The sequence below is a fragment of the Ursus americanus genome, chromosome 2 (assembly GCF_024610735.1).
Source record: "Ursus americanus isolate L20-20 chromosome 2, mUrsAme1.1.p, whole genome shotgun sequence".
Lineage (NCBI taxonomy): Eukaryota > Metazoa > Chordata > Mammalia > Carnivora > Ursidae > Ursus > Ursus americanus.
Genome location: NC_142128.1, coordinates 65,397,575 through 65,417,376, shown reverse-complemented (window position 1 = coordinate 65,417,376; position 19,802 = coordinate 65,397,575). Strand labels below are relative to the sequence as shown.

Below are 19,802 nucleotides of genomic sequence, written 5' to 3'. Positions count from 1 at the left end.
TAGCAGGGAGCCCAATGTGGGTTTGATCCCAGGACCCTGGGATCGTGACCTGAGCTGAAGGCAGACGCTTAACCCACCGAGCCACCCAGGTGTCCCCGGAGATGATAGGACAAAATGAGGAACCCAAATATACCTTAGTAATAGCTAAGGCAAATGAATTTGGGAAATCATTTTGGGAGTAATTCTGGCTCATTAATAGTAACAAAAGAGCAAATCATCACTTACTGTGGAAGGGCCTTCCTTGACCTGTAGTCTCTTTTTCTCTGCTTGTTTGGTGACTCAGCTATTCTGTTCAGTCCAAAGCCAGGGCAGGGGGGCCTGGGTGGCTCAATCGGTTGAGGGTCCGACTCTTGATTTCAGCTCAGTTCACGATCTCGGGGTCCCGGAATAAGCCCCGCACTAGTCTCCACGTCTGGAAGGCAGTCTGTGTGAGGAGTCTCCCCGCCCCCTCTCATGCCCTCTCTCTCAAATAAATAAATCAATCTTTAAAAAAAAATTGAAAAAAAGTCCAAAGCCAGGGCAGTCACAATCCCACAGCTCTGTTCTCAGCCCTTACTTGGGTCTCTTAAAAACACTCTGCAGGAAATGCTTATGTTTTCTTTTTGTCCAAAGACCAGCTGAGTGGCTGGAGGGGCATCTTGTCTCAAAAATGGAAACTTCTCTAGGGAAGGGCTACAACAATATTCATATTCCAAACAATTGTACCAAGACATAGCATCCAAATGATAGGATATAATTATTTTTTGTATAATGATGTTTCTAATCATGTAAATATTTCCCCTTTTAAAAAAATCTTCAATTGTTTTCCCTTTTCTTTATGGATAGGGACACAAAGAGGAATTAGTTATATTTCAATTTCTTCTTTAATTAGTTTCAGCCCTACAATACTCACCACTTATGAGCGAAAATCCAGAAGGGCCAGCCTCCAGCAAGGCTTGAAAAGGCAGGTAAATCCTGAACCAGTGCACAGGAAAAGAAAATGTCTTTAGTTTGTCACAATGCTCACATTTCCAAGCAGTATTTGGAATCTCGTATCAAGTACTCAATTAGTATTAGGCAATTGATACTAGTAAATTAATAGATAGAATAACATTTACCTTCATTTTTAAAGAAGGTATTTAAAAAATAGGGGCGCCTGGGTGGCTCAGTCGGTTAAGTGTCTGCCTTCGGCTCGGGTCATGATCCCAGGGTCCTTGGATCGAGTCCTGCATCAGGCTCCCTGCTCGGCGGGGAGCCTGCTTCTCCCTCTCCCTCTGCCTGCTGCTCTGCCTACTTGTGCTCTCTCTCTGTCAAATAAATAAGATCTTAAAAAAATTAGATAAATAAAAAACAAAGTCTCCATTTCCCTGATACTCTTAAATTATTAGTATAAAATAGTATTTTAATAAACTCACATTAAAAGCCAGTAACTACCATGAATACAAGACTTATTTTGCCTTTATTTGTGACTTTTGCAGAGGTTTAAACCAGTAAATAAAAATCCATTTTCTTTTCACATAAAGGGAATTTGCTATTCCACTCTTTATTTTCAGAATCGTTGTAATAAAAACCTATTTGAAAAGGGTAACACAAAAGAGAACTTCAAGGTCTTCAAACACTGTGCAAAAGTTAGTAACTGGCATTAAAAATGGACAAACCAACCAACCCCTGAAGGCCTGGCTCCTGTCTATTTCTGACATTTGGCCTCTGATCATTCTCTTAGGAGAGTAGTCTCCAAAGTCTGGGGTGTATCAAAACCGCCTGGAGAGCAAACAGCGCATAGGGAAACCCAGGATCATTTACATAGGGAGTGCCTGGATCCTGCATCTTTACCAAATTCTCCAGCAATGTTTTCCAAACCAGGCTGGTCAAATGACCTGGGTAGCTTTGAAAAACAACAACAGTACATTCCCATACCACACCCCTGGAAGTTTTGATTTGGTAGGCTCGAGTTTCAGACCCAGAAATCTTAAAACGTACACATTTTATTTTAAAAAATTTAACAAACTTCCCAGGAGGTTCTGATAAGTTCAATTTGGGAATCTTTCTTAGGACACGTACTTAAAGTGTCTTTCAAAGAACTCTAGGTCTCGGAGTTCACGAAGAATATTCATAACTTTGGGTAGGTTATAAATCACCATCCTGTGAGAATTCAACAAATGAAGCTGTCTAGAAGTGATTTGATACTAAAAAACCTACCTGATTTAGCACTTAAATTACTTAATGATTTTCTGTCTCTCTACTCTCTCCACTCAGGTGAAGGTCTGTACATAAAATTTGTTTCCTGTGGTTGGTAAGTGCTAGGCACCAAAGTGCTCAGAAGCAAGTTGCCCCATAGGATTTTGTTCTGCTAACCTCTCCCTCTTCCATTCAGACCCCCAGGGCTGTAAGGAACAGACCTATTTCAGGGTACCACAGCCAAGCGATGTCACCTGCAGCATTAGGCATCAAGACATCAACCCAGAAACCCTGTGAACCCCGCTCCCACCCCACTGGTAGGGAGATACTAGAAAACCCTAATGGGACAACTGCTTGAGGAAAGAAAGGCTCTCGTCACACGCAACAGGTAGTTTAAAAAGCTTGACTATTCTTGAAGCCCAGACAAGAGAAAGCCAATTATGACTTTAGAAGCTTCAAAACTAGAGTGACTTTTGGGTTACCTCCTGTGACCCAGAACCCACGGATATCCAGCCCCACTCCTTGCCCATCTCAGAATCACAGGTTTCAATTCAAAGTCCAAGACAGAAAGAATCTGAAAGCAATAACCTATGATGACTTTGGGAAATGCCCTTTGCTCTCATTTTCCTCGCATTCCAAAGTCAGATCAGACTGACATATCCACACACATCAAATGGAAAAAGAAACACAAAAATAGGTGAGAATTACGATCCTTAAAACACAGGTGCTGACTTCTGATGCTTCCCACAAAATCCTAGATCACAAGATGAGGGATAAGGTGATCTTTCTTATACAGAAGGCACTGAGCCACGGGAGCCAACAGCAAGTAAGAACTTGGGAGAGATGCAGAGACACACACGAGTCCCAGGTCTTTCCTTAGTGACGACAGTCCTCCTCCCTGGACAGCTGGCAGGAGACAGTTCAAATGTACTTAGTAAGATTGCTGGGTGGGCATCCGAAGGGAAGAGATGAAAAGGCCTCCTAAACGCAGGAGGGAGAACAAGCCAGACACTGTTAGCAGCAGCCCCAGCTGGAGGAGGGCTTGGTCTGTAGATTGATGTAGTCCCCTTGGGTGGATAAAGACATATCTTCTCTGGAATTGCTCACCATCTTTTCAATTAGGACTCTAAAAAGCAAACAAACAAAAGACTGATAAACTGGATGGAACCAAGGGAGACATGGCAGACGTTGTCTTATCATCAGATGGCATTCAGTCAAGCCAGGAGGTTTAAATGCCCCTTTGTCCCCAGTTATCTCGGGAGAAAGGAGAGCATCCCTGACCTTCAGGAGCTGGCATTCCAGGGGCTCAGTCTGCTCTCGTTTGCCCAGAAACAAGAAAAGAAGGTCCACGGGGCGTGGCAGATGATAAGTAAATCTGTGTGTCTAGCCCTAGAACACGCACTACTCACCTCATGGCCTCATTAATATTTTTGTTCTCCTTGACTGATGTTTCCGTCCAACCGGTGAAACCATTCTCTTTACTGAAACGGTCAACTTGGTCTCTGCTCACTGCCCAAGGGGACAGGTCACACTGGCAAAGAGAGTACATACAAGGCAACACCATAAACTTCTGGAGAATAGGAACACTGCTCAGACACTTCTGGATGTAAAACCTTTCCACCAATGGCTAGAACACCAGCATCTAAAATCTGGCCAACATTCTTCCCAAAGAAAGTCCCAGCATCCCCTGAAAGAAGGTAGAGATGATTTTGCCAACTTGAGAAGGGGAAATGGATGCCCGGAATCAGCATTTTAGACATGCTCACTCTCTGACCACAGAGAGAGGCCAGGGGCCATTTTCCCAGACTGACCACATACTTTGTTGGCCAAGAGCAGGCAGGGCACGGGCTCTCCATTAGGCAGCGTGAGCTTGCTGTCCAAGTCCTGTTTCCATCTCTGGCTGTTGCTGAAGGTCATGGCGTTGGTCACATCAAACATAATAACGCAGGCTGAGGCATCCCGATAATACAGTCGAGTCATGGAGGTGAAGCGCTCCTGCCCTGGGAAGAAAGGAGGGAGCCCCCGAGAAGGGGATACCAAGAACCAGTCTCAGAACCGCTTCGGATACCCTGCCCTTTCTACCTCGTTGTTGGGGAGGGCATTAGGCACCGTGGCTGAGTCCAGATTCTGCACCCAGACCGCCCAATTCCAAATCCCTGCTCTGTCATTTACTATCTCTATGACTTTGGGCAAGTGAAGCTCTCAGTGCTTCAGACTTCTCATCGGTAGAGCGGGGATAGAAGCAGTAGCTTTTCTCACAAGGTTGTGATGAGGATTAATGACTCACTGAATCTCAAATGCTCAGGAAAGTGCTTAGCACGTAGTAAACACCACCTATTATTATTATTATTGTATCGATTTTCCGGGGATCTTGTTTCTCCCCAAGATCAGCTGGAACCCTGGAAAAAGCACCCTCCCTCTGCTGTGAGAGCACCCATCTATGGTCTGGACAGTCTACCACCTTGCTAGCCGCCCCCCCCCCATTCATCCAGGGCAAAACATCTACGGACAATATCTACAAGCACTCTACAACCGCCCAGCTTACGAATCCTCTGAACAACTCAATCATTCCAGCTCCAGAAAAAACCTTCTGGTTTTGGGGCACCTGGGTGGCTCAGCAGGTTAAGCGTCTGCCTTCGGCTCAGGTCATGATCCCAGGGTCCTGGGATCGAGCCCTCATCAGGCTCTCTGCCCAGTGGGGAGTCTGCTTCTCTCTGCCCCTCCGCCCCTCTCCCCGCTCGTGCTTCTCTCTCTCTCAAATAAATATATACAATCTTAAAAAATAAAAACCCCAAAAAACAAACTTCTGGTTTTGCTACCCCACTTTTTCTGAGAGCTTGCTGATTAAACCAAAATTTCCTCCCTTGCGGCTCTCCCGCCTTCCCCGCCTACCTGCGATGTCCCACAGCTGCAGCCGCACCATCTCTGAGTCAGACCACTGGAGAACCTTCAGAGCAAAATCCACTGAAAACACACGTACAATTGAATAAAACTTACCTTTATAAAATCCACGAATAAGCTCAGATCAAATATGCAGTTATAACCCTAGAGACACACCACTCCCATCCTATGTATCTATTTATTTTTAAGCTCTCAATGGGTTGAGATGAGCCCACACGCACGCATTAAGTGTGGAACAGCCAATTCTTTCTTTTTAAAACATTTTATTTATTTATTTAAAGATTTTATTTATTTATTTGAGAGAGAGAGAGAATGAGAGAGAGAGAGAGAGAGAGCACAAAGGACGGGAGGGTCAGAAGGAGAAGCAGACACCCTGCTGAGCAGGGAGCCTGATGCGGGACTCCAGGATCAAGACCTGAGCCGAAGGCAGTCACTTAACCAACTGAGCCACCCAGGAGCCCCCTTTTTAAAAAACATTTAAAATTTTATCATTATCATAATTGTTATTTTTTAAGTGAACTCTACCCCCAGGGTGGGGCTCGAACTCGCGACCCCAAGCTCAAGATTCGCATGGTCTTCTGACTGGGGCAGCCAGGTGCCTCCCGGTGCCTCTGGCACAGATAATTCATCACCACTCTCTGATGGGGTCTTCAGCTTTCACGCTCTTGACAAACTGATTTATTTGATACTGCTTGTCTCTAAGGCTGGGGATAGAAGGGTGGGAGCAATTATGAAAACAACTCCTAATTTCAAGTTAAACAGCTTCTGGAAGGTCTAGGGGGTTTTCTAGGGGAAGGGATGATAGGGCAAAAGGGGGAAATGAGGTAAGTGTGGTGGCTTTTGCATCTTCCACATTCAATTTCACTGTTGGTTTCTAATCCAATTGTATTATGAGAAAAACACTGCGGGGGGGGGGGGGATTCTACACCTTCCATAAGGCTGTAGGGATTATTTTGGGTGGGAATAGGGTTAAGGGAAGAGGTTCTTCCAAGGAAGAAGACAAGGTATGGACGGTGCTTGAGAGCAGTGCTGGAATCTGTAGATGCTAAGACTCCAGGAGCTAAGCCTGAAAGAGTAGGCCGGGAGGGAAACGTTTTGAGGAGAGAAACAGAGTAACTTCCCAGATTTGGAAATACATTTTTCCACATCTGTGTCATAAATGAAAGCTAGGGGGAATTTAGAATAAACACTGAAAAAAAAATTAGCCAGGGCCATTATTCTTTACTAAAGTTAAAGGAGAGCAATTGCTAAAAACTAATTAGCGAAACGCTTTGAACCAAACCCATGAAATAGGAGCCCTCCTATTATTTAGGAGTGGGGGACAGAATGGCAGGGAAATAGTCTTTGAAACTTTAAACCCTAAATGTTGCTGGATGTTCTCAAGGAGGATGTTTTCATTGCAATGTTAATGCTTGTTAATTTTTTAAAAAAATTTCATAATGAACACCAGCACCCACCTTCAAAATTTACATCAGTGCAGGTTTTTATCCCCTAAAAAAAGTTCTCTTACTGTTTGTTAACCCTCCCTCTTCACCTTCACCTTAAGGTCCTTAGCTCTTCCCAGCTAAGGACCTTAACAAAAACGCATTTCTACTTCTGGGAAAAACAACAACAACAACAACAACAACAACAAGAAACAAACAAAAAACAAAAAACTTGAGCCCAAGGTCATCCCTAGAAAGAAATGTATGAACTTCTTGGTGTTCCTTTTCCCCCTCGTCAGCTTGAGAGAAAGGGGGGTGGGAAGATAGGTCAGACTCCTTGAATAATTTCTTGCTGCCTTTATTTAAGCAATCCGTGGACAAAAATACACACAGCTCATCAGCCTTGCTGAGCATCGGATTGTGTGGCTCAGGGGCTCTCCCATTCAGGCATCCCCGAAAACAAAGGTAGGATCCTTGAGTCCAGACTAAATACCTTTCCGTTCCTTCATCAGCTGTGAGAGGCAGACCAAGAGCCCCAGCTGGCACTTAATCGGGCCTCCCGGAGGGGTCCCAGCGGCCTCGGCTGATCTCAGAGATTGGCGGGTGACCGCTTGGAAGGTTGCAGGAGGAGACCTGAGTTCACAGTTCCCCCGAGAAACGCAACAATTGCGTATTTTCTCAACCTCCCTTCCCCATTCCTCCTCTTCACACCTCGGCCCAATCTCTTTCCAGGCGGTCAGCTCGGACAGGGTGAACCGAATTGGGGAAACGCAAGAGACATGTGCAAATCAAACACCCGGCAAGTCCTCCCTCCAAGATCCCAGACACCTACTTCCTGACCCGAGGAACGACCCAAGGACACGGAGGCCCCCGGCCCCAACCCGCTGGGGTCCACCCGGCCCTCGCGGCGACATCTCACCTCCCACCGTGGACTTGTAGTGTTTGCTGAAGCTGTCCTGGGAGTATCGCTGCACGAGAGACGTCTTGCCCACCGCGGCGTCGCCCACCACCAGCACTTTGAACAGGTGATCGCGGCCGCCCATGGCAGGCGGGCTGGACTTGTGAAGGAGGCGGCGGGATGGGGGGGTGGGTGGGGAAGGAGTCTCTTGTTTTAACCCCTTTCGCTCCGGACCCCTACAAACTGAAGTTCGGCATTGTAGCCCACCGCCGGCTGAGGCTGTTCTGACGAGAAAGCAGAAAGGGAAACTTTGCACTCAACCTTACGCGCTTCCTCCCCGCGCGGCCGCAGCCTGGGTGGGGCACAGGGCGCGAGCTCTGAACCCCCCGGCTGTTGCACCTTCTCCCCCACCCCGCCCCGCTGCCGAGAAACGGGACGCGACGCAGCGGTGCCTCGCCCACCGGGACTTCCCCGGAGCGGGGCCGGAGGACGACCGAACCCCGACCAGCTCATTTCACAGTCGGGCTCAGATGGTGGGGTCTTCCCCGCAGGGCACAAACCAAATTCGGGGGAAAGAGCGGCTCACACTTGGATTCCCGGGACCCCGGACCGCCCCGGGCCGCTCGGTCCCCGTTCCTCGGCACGCGTGACGTGCCGGGCGGCTTGGCGCACTACATTTTCCAGCTTACCTCGCGGCGAAGAGACCTAGCAGAGCGCAGAAACTCGCCCGCGAGGCCTCCTGGGAAATGTAGTTTATGAACTCTGTCTTTAATTTAATCTGCGCAAAGTTTCAAGGTTTTCAAACTCCTTCAACGGTTCAGAATCTTATTTTAAAGTAATTCTGGAATAGAAAGCTCCCTTGGAGACTCTTTGTTCCACATAATTTCACCTGCCTAAATCCTTCCCCAGATAGATTTCTCATTCTTTAAAGGTTTTATGGAACTAAGATGAAAAATTATTCCATAGATTCCATATATTATTCTACTAATAGAAGCTCAAGCCTCATCCTTCATGCTCCTAGCGAAGTCCGTTTGCTATGTCTTCAATTTGACAGACAAACCTAGGCTCTTATGAATATGAAGGCTAGCTCTTTTATTTGCCATATGACCCAGTATCAGTCAGGTTCAGGAACACTCTGATGGAGAGACTGACTCTTAGAAAAACTCATGCCATTAGATGTCAGTTATTATCATTTGATAACTGGCCACAGCAGTAGAGGTAGAAAACAAGAGACAGTTCTTCCTTCTCACTTCCACTATTCCCAGTCTATCGTTTGAGCTGGAAGTCACCTGGAGGACACTGGGAGTCCTCCTCCGTCAGCTGCTGCGTTGTTCATAAGTAATCGTTAAACTACAGTTTGGCAAATGACTTAAAATCTTCAGCCTATAACCTTTCTGACCTGTCCCATCATGAGTTAAAGAGTTAAGGGGTCGTGAGTTTCATGGCAAGCAAAATAGCTCCGTTTTCTGGGCTTTTGCCAGGAAGAGATGAGAAAACAGCAAGGCCATGGGAAACACAGCTCTGCCCAGGTCTCTTGATAGAGAGGCTATAACTTATACCCTTTGAGGAAAGAATATCAGCATGGTTCTCAAGGTGTTTAACCCAAAATGTTTGTTACCCAGGTATGGGAGGTCAGGCTGGCTACCCATTTCCCAGATGTCTGAGAGCCCTTTCCAGTGGTCTCTTCTCAGTTCCCATTGGCTGTGACATAGTTAACTACTCTTTGACGTTTATTTCTCACATGACTTTCTTGTTCGTCCTCCTATCTGTCTGATGATAACCACCTTTTGCTTTTATGGTTTCTTTCCATCCCATTGCCCCCAGAACGGGCTATTTTCTAAGACTTGATTCTCGATCCCTGAGTTAATTCCTTAAACTCTCTCTCTCTCTTTTTTAAAGATTTATTTACTTATTTGAGAGAGGCAGAGAAAGAGAGAGAGGAGAGTGTGCACACTAGCGGGAGGGGCAGGGGGAGAGGGAGAGAGACTCTCAGGCCGACTCCACAGTGGACCCCAAGGTGGGGCTCGAGCTCCTGACCCTGAGATCAGGACCTGAGGTGAAATTAAGAGTCAGACATTCAACCGATTGAGCCACCTAGGCGTCCCTCATTCTTTAAACTCCTTACTGAATTGTCCTTGGCTTCCTGTATCTGTTAGTGTTGACTTTATTTATATTTTTATCTCCAATCAGTTTTGTTCAACTACCATGAAGGTGCCTCTACTTGGACGTCTTTTCACAGCTTCCTTCTTACTACCTCATCACAAAACAGCTCCTTTTCTCAGGTTCCCCATTTTTGTCACTGGTCTCATTGTTTCTTCCTGCCCCTCAGGCTTTGAACCTTCAGCGTTTAAAAATTTTTATTTCACTGTGGCAGGACCACTTAACATAAGACCTACTGTCTTAACAAATTTTTAAATGTGTGATGCAATACAAAAAATACACATGTTTGAGTGTGCAATAGTGGTACCATGTTTTACAGCAGATCTCTAGAACTTACTCATCTTGCTTAACTGAAACTTAGGCCCATTGGTTAGTAACTCCCATCCCCCCCCCCCATTTTTTGGCAACCACTATTCCACTCTTTGATTCTATAAATTTGTCTATTTTATTTTTATTTTTTTAAAATATTTTATTTATTTATTTGAGAGAGAGACCACAGAGGGAGAGTGAGAGGCAGAAGCAGACTCCCCACCGAGCAGAGTCTGATGAGTCTGATATAGGGCTGGATCCCAGGACCCTTAGATCATGACCTGGGCTGAAGGGAGCCAAGGGCCCCATATTTTAATTTTTTTTAAAGATGCATTTATCTAGGGCGCCTGGGTGGCTCAATTGGTTGAGTGTCTGCCTTCGGCTCGGGTCGTGGTCCTGGGGTCCTGGGATCGAGTCCTGCATTAGGCACCTTGCTCAGCAGGGAGCCTGCTTCTCCCTTTCCCTCTGCCCCTGCTTGTGCTCTCTCTGTCTCTTTCTTTCTCTCTCTCAATGAATGAATAAATCTTAAAAAAAATAACTAAAGATGTATTTATCGAGAGCGAGAGAGAGAGCTCGTGAGAGCAGCCATGTGTGTGTATGTGCACGCCCACGGTGGGGCGTGGATTGGGCAGAGGGAGAGAAAGAATCTCAAGCAGACTCCCTGCTGAGCTCTTGGGGGGGGAGGCAAGACCGACTGGCGGCTCCATCCCACCACCTGAGATCATGACCTGAGCCAAAACCAAGAGCTGGATGCCCAGACACCCCTAAATTTGTCTATTTTAGATATCATATAAATAGAATAATGCAGTAGTTGTCTTTCTGTGATTTGGTCATTTCATTTACCATAATGTCCTTAAGGTTGCTTACCGTAGAATTTCCATTTTTATAAAAGGCTGAATAATATTCCACAGTAGGCATATACCACTTTTCTTATCTATTCGTCTGTAAGTGAACATTTAGGTTGCTTCCGTGTCTTGGTTATTTGTGAATAGAGTTGTAATGAACATGGGAGTGCTAATATTTCTCTGAGATTCTGATTTCAGTTCTTTTGCATAATTATCCAGGAGTGGGATTGCTGGATCATATGACAGTTCTGTTGTTAATTTTTTGAGGAACTTCCATGCCATTTTCCAGAGTGGCTGCACCATTTTGCATTCCCACCAACAGTGTGCAAGGGTTCCAATTTCTCCACATCCTTGCCAACAGTTGTCTTTTTTTTTTTTTTTTTGGATAATAGCCATCTCGACAGGTATGAAATAATATCACACTGTGGTTTTGACTTGCATTTCCCTGATGATGAGTGACATTGAACATTCTTTTATCTACCTGTTGGCCGTCTGTATGTCTTCTTTGGAGAAATGTCTGTTCACATCCTTAGCCCATTTTTTAATCATGCTATTCATTTTATTTTTGTTTTTCGCTATTGCGGGCGAGCATTATGAACACTGACTTTACACACATCACTTTACAGCCCCCTCCTTTTGAAAAAAGTCGTTCACCACGTCTTCTTCTTTTTTTTTTTTTTTAAGATTTTATTTATTTATTCGACAGAGATAGAGACAGCCAGCGAGAGAGGGAACACAAGCAGGGGGAGTGGGAGAGGAAGAAGCAGGCTCATAGCAGAGGAGCCTGATGTGGGGCTCGATCCCAGAACACCGGGGTCACACCCTGAGCTGAAGGCAGACGCTTAACTGCTGTGCCACCCAGGTGCCCCTGTCACCACGTCTTCTGATTCTCCTTTCGAAAACGTTTCTCCACCGGCCTTTCTGCTTCATATTCAGTGTCCCTTCCCTGCTTAGCTTTCATTACCTCACACCTGGATCGTCTTCAATAACCTGTTTATTGGTCTCCCTGATTCAAGTTCCTTTTATCTTCAGTTTATCTTACACACTGGCCAGAATGATTTCTCTAAAACATCACTGTTTGTTCCTTCAACTGCCTCGCAAGTATCCACTCACTTGGCAGCCTCCCTGAGCTGCCGTCCCAAACCCTGTACGCGCCAGCCCCACCCTCCCTAACCAACTTTATCTCACCTGATCTCAAATGGGAGTTTCCCCCTTCAACAACGTACAGTTCCTTACACTCTTTAGAAGCCCTATTTCGTTTCTGAATTTGCACCTTTGCCCAGGGTACCTGAGCTGTCAGAATACCCTTCAGGCCGCTCTTCACATACCTCTCTTCCCTGGATTCAAGTTCTCAAACTTCCATGTGTGTAAGAGTCACCCGAGGCACTTGTTAAATACGGACATTCTGATCCAGGGGAATCTGTCTTGTTGTGTAGTACCAACGGGATTCCTAGACCAGATTCCACTTTGAGAAATGCTGGGAAGGCCTGACTTAAGGGTCAACTCCTCCGTGAACATTTCCTTTGTCACTGCAGCCCTCAAAACCTGTAGCATTATGAACTGCTTGACTTGTAGTCCCCTATGTGACCGATTTATCATGATGTAACTTACAAGCAAGCAGCATGTTGCAAAGTAAACAAGGACTTCAAATACGAAGTTTTGCTTTGGGGCCCTGTTGTCCGTGAGAAAACTTCCCCGAAGTTTCCCAAATCAGAAATGTGAGGAGCAAAGATGTAAGAGTGAAGATTAGCAAGTTCCTGGTGTCCCCCCAAATCACAGAGTTTCTATCCAAGGAGGGACAGTTCCCTTGCTGGGGGCCGGGAGCGTTTCTTCAACAGTGAGTTGCAGTTTCCCAGAGAGGCAGTTAGGAATAAGAGGCAGGGAAAGCCCATTCAGAGAGCCAAGCAACTGATCTGCATATGCGTGCTGGGAACACGGTTGTTTGGAAGCTGGGGAAAGTGGTAAGCCTTGCTTTGTTACTATCACACTTCCTATGGCTGTCTGCCTCCCTCCTTTTTACTTTTTCCTTCTCACTTTTTATTTTGAAAATGTTCAAACCCACAGAAAAGTTAAAAACGGAGTACAATGCCTACCAGTCCGCCCTTCAGCTGGATTTCAGTGACTAACCCCGTGCCCCATCTGCTTTATCTCTTCGTGTGTACGGCACCACGTGAAGGGAAGTAGTACACACTTCATCCCTAAATACTTCAGCCCACAGCTCCTAAGAATGACATTTGCTTACAAAACCCAAATACCATGATCACACCTAAGAAAATTAACCTTAGTTCAGGAATCTCGTACACGGTGTACTTTACAGATTTCTATAGCCTTTGAAATATTTTTTCCTGCCTCTGATCTCGAATACAAAGTTCATGCATTGTGGTTGGTTGTTTTATTTCTTTCATTTTTTTAAAAAAATATTTTATTTATTTATGTGTCAGAGAGAGAGAGTGAGCACAAGCAGGGGGAGCGGCAGGCAGAGGCAGAGGGAGAAGCAGGCTCCCCGCTGAGCAGGGAGCTCGATGTGAGACTCGATCCCAGGACTCTGGGATCAAGACCTGAGCCGAAGGAAGACGCTTCACCGACTGAGGCACCCAGGCGCCCCTCTTTCATCTTTTTTTTTTAAAGATTTTTTTTTTAATTTATTTATTCGACAGAGAGAGAGAGACAGCCAGCGAGAGAGGGAACACAAGCAGGGGGAGTGGGAGAGGAAGAAGCAGGCTCATAGCAGAGGAGCCTGATGTGGGGCTCGATCCCATAACGCCGGAATCACGCCCTGAGCCGAAGGCAGACGCTTCACCGCTGTGCCATCCAGGCGCCCCTCATCTTTTTTTAACGTAGAACTATGCTGTGTCCAGTATAGGACCCAGTAACAATGTGTGGTTATTTACATATAAATTAATTAAAATTAAGTACATTTAAAAATCAGCCCATCAGTCATCCTGGCCAGATTTCGAGGTGCTCAGGTGCCACACCTGGCTAGCGAAGAGCCTAGAGGTAACTGTTTCCACCGTCCCAGACAGTTCTGTCAGACGGCATCAGTCTGTAATCTTTTTTTGCTTTTCATAACATTGACTTTCTTTTTAAAGAGTCCAGGCCATTGTCTTGTACACAATCTCACAGTGTGGATTGTTTGTTTTTTCAAGGTTAGATTCTGGAAGAACATTTTTTGGCCAGAGCCCTACACAGAGGATGTATTCCATCACTACTTGCAGGTGCCTGCTGGGGACACCTACAGTATGAATCGGTAAGTACTTGCGAAAGAGGTGACCCAGCACCAGGCAATCACCTGAGGACTCGGGAGCTTGACGTCAAATAGAAGAGCAAAGGGTTCGGACACCTGCGTGGCTCAGCCGATGAAGCTCAGGTCATGGTCCCAGGGTCCTGGGATTGAGCCCCACATTGGGCTCCCTGCTCAGTGGGGAGCCTGCTTCTCCCTCTGCCTGCCCCTCCCCCTGCTTGTGCTCTCTCTGTCAAATACATAAAATCCTAAAAAAAAAAAAAAAAAAAAAAAAGAGCAAAGGGTTTATATGGTCTCCAGAGCCTCCACCACTGTGCCAGGATAGAGAGGAAAATGCTTTGTGACCTAAAATGCAGCCTGAAGTGACACAGCAAGTGGCCCAGCAGCGGGGGTGCGGGGGGGTGTACAGACCCAGGGAAAGGTGACACCATGGGGCTCTGGCTGTTCCTCGGCCCCAAACTCCATGCTCCTTTAAATAATCATAACTATGGGGACACCTGGGTGGCTCAGTTGGTTAAGCAGCCGACTCTTGATTTCACCTCAGGTTCTGATCTCGGTGGGGAAGTGGTCCTGGGATGAGCCGTCCCCCTCCCCACCATGTAGGGCTCCACGCTCAGTGGGGAGTCTGCTTGAGGATTCTCTCTCTCTCTGCCCCTCCCCCTGCTTGTGCATGCACTCTCTCTCAAAGAAATAAATCTTAAAAAGAAATAAATAATCCTAACTTTTTGGTGATTGCTTTGGGCACAGGAAGCAGCTTGGTGAGGTGCCTGTGACCCAGCTAAGCATTCAGCCGGAAGGCTTCACACCGAGGTCCCCTAGGGAACCCTCTAGAGAGAGGCTGGGAGGCTCAAAGAGCAACGTGCCGCTCATTCCTCCACGGGCTTGTGCCCTGAGTCTGGGGTTAACTTTGCACCTGGGTGCATCAAGGGAAAACACCGAACTCTAGTTTTTACAGTTTTGTTGCCACATTTGCCTCCTTGAAAGGATCCCCTCCCTTCCACTGCAAATAAGGACCAGGGAAAGAAGATAGAAAAAGGGCAGAAGCCAGAGGGGAAATTTTGGTTTAAAGAACTGAGGGTGTGGTCCCAACTGTCCATGTGGCTCTGGGGAAGTCGCTTAGGTAAAATGAAGGTGTTCCCTTCCAACACAAATGATTCTGTTCTAATTTTCTGTGTCTTTTTAGCTCTGCGAGAGGGGAGGAAGGCAGAGATGATTGTACCTAAAGGCCATCCTTCGCTGCCCACCAACAATCCCTGCCTCTCCACCGAGACTTGGAAATACTACTGTGTCTGTAGCTCTCTCGGAGTTAAGCTCTAACATGATCATTAATGAGAAGTCCCCAGGCAGGAGACTGGCTGAAGGCATCTGCAGGGAAGTGGGTCAACCTCAGAGGCAGAGAGAGGAGACTCGGACAGTATGCTGGCCCCACCTCTTTGGGCTCGGTCTGGTGGACACCAGAATCTTCGGGGAATATCTGGCTGGCTGCCAGGTATCCCTATTATGGAGACTTGTGCCACTGAATAACTAGACCTGGTACCATTATATCTTCAAGTTCTAAAACTAACTTCTCCGTTAGGATTCTAACCTCCCTGGGTACCTTCTGATCACCTGGCTTCCCGTGTAGCTTGCCCCAGGGAGCGAATGTGCTGGGTAGGCGGACATGTCTGTTGGGCCCATTTGGTCTTAGGCACAGGCCTGAATGAGTTTGTGGGTCCAAGTCAACCTCCCTGAGATGATTTCTGGAAGGGAGTGAGTTTCTGAGCCTCTGAGGATGAAGCCAGGCTCAGGGGCAGGTGTGTTCACCCCGTGGAGACCTATCCGTGAAGCCAGCGGGTCCTCCTCACTGCACAGCTCTGTCCGACTTCAGCCGCACCCGTGTCACTGATGAGTGAGACCCAGGACAGACCTGGGTCTGTTAGCTTCTTGATTCACTAGTCCTTCCTATCATCCCAAACGCTGTATTCTGAGTATTTCTCTTCTCATTTTGCTATACCACCAACTCAATTGACATTAGATAATAATAATAAAAGCTTCTGTTTATTGAATCTTCTGTGTGCCCAACAGCCCCACGAAGAAGGCATTATTGTCCTATTCTATAAATGGGACAATTGGGGGATCAGAAGAGGCTAATTATGACCACCAGCTGAAAGAGGTGGGATTCAAATCTATGTCTGTGTATCTCTAAAGCTTGTGCTTATTATTATTATTTTAAATATTTTATTTATTTATTTTTGAGAGAGAGAGTGTGCGTGTGCGTGAATGAGCAGGGGGAGAGGCAGAAGGAGAAGGAGACTCCCTACTGAGTGGGGAGCCGGGGATGCGGGACTCAATCCCACGACCCTGGGATCATGACCTGAACCGAAGGCAGATGCTTAACCAACTGAGCCACCCAGGCGCCTTAATTGTTATTATTTTAATAATTAAGCTCCATGAGGAGACTTAGGGAGACTTCCCAGAAGAAGAGTTTTCTAAGTTGCCTCATTCTGAAAGTGGACATGGGGATTCTTACTTATTGAGGTCAAAGAGGAAGAATCTGCCTTGCTTGGAGAAGCAGCCTGGCGATCATGCCCAGTGGGAGCAGGAGAATTCCAGTGATGCCCTAGGACGTCCCAAATGATCCTGACCGCCATCTTTGACCCGGATACAGGAAGAAGATAACCCAGATTCTAAGCAGAGCAAGACGTACGGAACGTAGAAGCACAGGTGGGCACACGATGACTTGTTCTGTCCTCCACAGCTTGGGAATTACAGGGAGAAGGATCAGTGGCTCCTGCGCTCCAAGCTTCCCCCAGGAGTACCTCAGGCCTTGGGGACATTCTTCCACCCCAACCTTCCTGAACCTAGACAGAAGGACGGTTTGGATCTTGGCCTGGCAATCAGGAGATCTTAGTAAATATTTCATATTTAACAGGGTATTTATTCTTTTGAAACTTTAGTTTTTCTTTCCACAGAGTTCTTTCTTTTTTGTTTTCTTTTATATATTTTTTAAAATTCAAATTCAAGTTAGTTAACATACAGTGTAGTATTGGGTTTCAGGAGTAGAATTTAGTGATTCATCACTTACATACAACACCCAGTGCCCATTGCATCAAGTGCCCTCCTTGATGCCCGTCCCCCGGTGACCCCATTGCCCCACCAACTCCCCTCCGGCAACCCTCAGTTTGTTCCCACAGTTGAGTCTCCTATGCTTTGCCTCCCTCTCTGTTTTTATCTTGTTTTGTTTTCCCTTCCCTTCCCCGATGTTCATCTGTTTTGTTTCTTAAATTCCACATACGGGTGAAATTACATGGTATTTGTCTTTGACGGATTTATTTCGCTTCTTTTCACAGGTTTCTAGCTCTTAAAAACCAAACACTTCATTTCTGAATAATCTGTGAGGTAGTCAACAACTTTAGTAATGTACTTGAAACTCACACGTGACCGTCGGTGGCAGAGTCGAGGACAGAAAAACATGCGGTAGTCCCAGCCGGACCGCAACCTAGAGCTCCCTTAACGCAACGTTCTTTATCTACTTCTTCAGCATTCCTTTGATAGGAGTTAAGAGAAAATAATTTCAATAATGTTCAAAATAAGGGATTTTTTTTTTTTTTGCCATGCACGGAGTATGACATAACATTTAAACTCATTTGGAATTATTTTAACTTTTTTTAAAAAGTCACCAATAGCTCGGCAGTATTAGTCACTCACACTTAACTAAACGTGAATATTGCCATAAAGTCTTTCAAATTATGGTTAAAAAAATCTTTTCTGGCTGGCCAAACTGTTCTCACTTTTCTGCAATTTCTGTTTTCTTTCAATTTGTTTGTTTGTTTTTAATTTCCCGAAGCCAGTCATTTTCTTGGGAACCACATGAAAAGATTTTATATCTAGATAACGTAATAAAATGCAGTATAGTGCGGTCAGCAGCATGATACTGTCCATTAGTCAGTTTCTGGATTTTAGCTGAAGGAGAGCGGATTTCAGGAGACTGTCCTCTGGTGCTGGCGGATCTCAGGGTTGGTGTTGTTGCCTGTAATTATGTTGCAAAGATACCATCAGGGATAGACTGGCGCCTGGGAGGCATGTTTTTAAATGTCCACTGGAAGATACTATCTATTTCAGTAGACAATTAGCATTGGGCGGTAATGTAAGGTGTCTCATGGGCAAAATTGAGATAACAGGCACCATATTTCTGATCATTTCAGCAATGCCTTTGTGTTCTCTATATAGGGCACCTTGGGCAGCTGTTCCATCTGGCTCTAGGCGTGGTAGGAAGGCACTGGGCTGAGAGAAACCTGGGTGTGAATATATGACCTTGGGCAAGACACTTAACTCCTCTGAGACTCAGTTTCTCTCTCGTAAAAGGATGATAACATCAGTTTTTCAGAGTTATTAGAAATAATATTGAAGTTGCAAATGAGGCCATTATTATTTAAAAGTATACGGTATAGTATAATATACTGTGGGCAAACATACAAATAATAATTAACAAGCAATTATCCTCTTTCTGTTAGCCCTTAATAAATCTTATTAACATATTGCTTCTTTGAAGAGTTAGTCCGAGAGCCCAGGCCTGTTAGAAAACACTGATTTCTTAAATGTCCTCACCAAAAAAAAAAAAAAGAAAGAAAAGAAAGAGGGTACATATGTGAAGTGATGGGTGCGTTCATTAACTCGAAGGGGGGATCCTTTCACAACATATACATATATCAAATCATCATGTTCTATTTTAAATATTTTACAATTTTATTTGTCAATTATGCCTCCATAAAGCTGAAAGAAAAAAAGGCTGATGACCGAGATGAGTAATGCTCAGGATTTAGTATTCGCTCGGCAAGGTCGTCACACATGCTGGGGGGGAAGTGTCCTGGATGGGCAGGGGTTCGCAACAGAGGCTTTGGAGTCAGACAGACCTGGGGGTGTTGCACGGGGGCCCCGCTCTTCCATATCTGCCATCTCAGAGTACCTGCTTTGTCACAAACGTGTGTTTGTGTGTGTCCCATGAGGCTGTGTTGTCACGCTCTGCCCTCCAAAATCCAGCCACACGGAACTACTTATGGCTCCCCAAAGCTCCAGCTCACTTCCCTGCTTAGCATAGGATTCCCTCTGCCCATTTTCTGCTAACTCCTATTCCCCTTGGCTTCTTCCCAGACTTCCCTGGCCCCTCAAGACTGGGTTAGCTGTCTTTTCCACCTGCCCGCTCCCGTAGCCACCCTCTGTTCACCCCTATGGTCACCGCGTTGACATTGCCTTGTCATTGGCCTATCCCCCACCCTTTTAATATTGACTAGTATCTTGGGGTTTAGTGGGTGCTAGGCACCGAGCTTGGTGCTTTATGTGCATTACCTCACTGACGTCTCCTAGCAATTGTAGGAAAGAGGTATTAGTGCAGAGAAGGAAAGCAGGGTTCAGAGAGGGTACAGGATTCCCTAAAATTGCAAGCGGAAGATCTGGGATCGGAACCCCGGGCTGGTCTGACGGCAAACCTTTTGTAGTCCACTGTACATTTCTAGGGCCTTACAGGGCTGAGCACAGGGAAGGCAGGTTGCAAGTACTCAACAAATCAGAGCTGTTCTAATTTTGACCCAACCAGAGGGTAAGCCTTTGCAGGGAAGGAATCTTACCCCACAGATGCTTGTGCCCCTCAGCACGGTACCCCGACTGGAGCGGGCTCAGTGTGCAGAAGGCAAGGACCCTGCACTGGCTTCTGGTCTGTGTCCCAGAGCACCACTCATTGTTTCTCAATAAATGACTGATGTGTGTTGTTGTTATTAGTTTTGTTTTTTTTTTAAATCACACATCTCTGTCTGTAAGAGCTGTTTCGTTTCTGGTCATGCTCTGGCCCCTTTCCACTTCCGAGTGAGGAGGGAGGGACTCCAGAGGGGGTG

General features: G+C 46.0%; 1 protein-coding gene and 1 long non-coding RNA gene across 6 annotated transcripts; one reads left to right on the top strand and one right to left on the bottom strand.

The window, feature by feature from the left end:
- Positions 1–1,419: 1,419 nt before the first annotated feature.
- Positions 1,420–8,058, bottom strand: RAB29 (RAB29, member RAS oncogene family). Of its 5 annotated transcripts, none has more exons than XM_045787513.2 (6): positions 7,941–8,058; positions 7,402–7,659; positions 5,050–5,121; positions 3,976–4,157; positions 3,567–3,688; positions 1,420–3,283 (listed from the first exon to the last, which is right to left on the bottom strand). In XM_045787513.2, exons 2-6 carry the CDS (start codon positions 7,523–7,525, stop codon positions 3,172–3,174), a joined length of 612 nt encoding a protein of 203 aa, XP_045643469.1. In that variant the 5' UTR covers positions 7,526–7,659; positions 7,941–8,058; the 3' UTR covers positions 1,420–3,171. The 5 variants fall into 5 exon arrangements, with proteins under 5 accessions (XP_045643469.1, XP_045643471.1, XP_045643470.1 ...); XM_045787515.2 differs by having other exon boundaries at positions 7,967–8,054; XM_045787514.2 differs by having other exon boundaries at positions 7,402–7,664; positions 7,941–8,049.
- LOC123785672 (uncharacterized) lies at positions 7,369–19,747 on the top strand. The gene is made up of 3 exons (XR_006777698.2): positions 7,369–7,507; positions 13,841–13,941; positions 15,119–19,747. It is a non-coding gene; the product is annotated as an uncharacterized LOC123785672 (long non-coding RNA).
- The last annotated feature ends 55 nt before the right edge of the window (positions 19,748–19,802 follow it).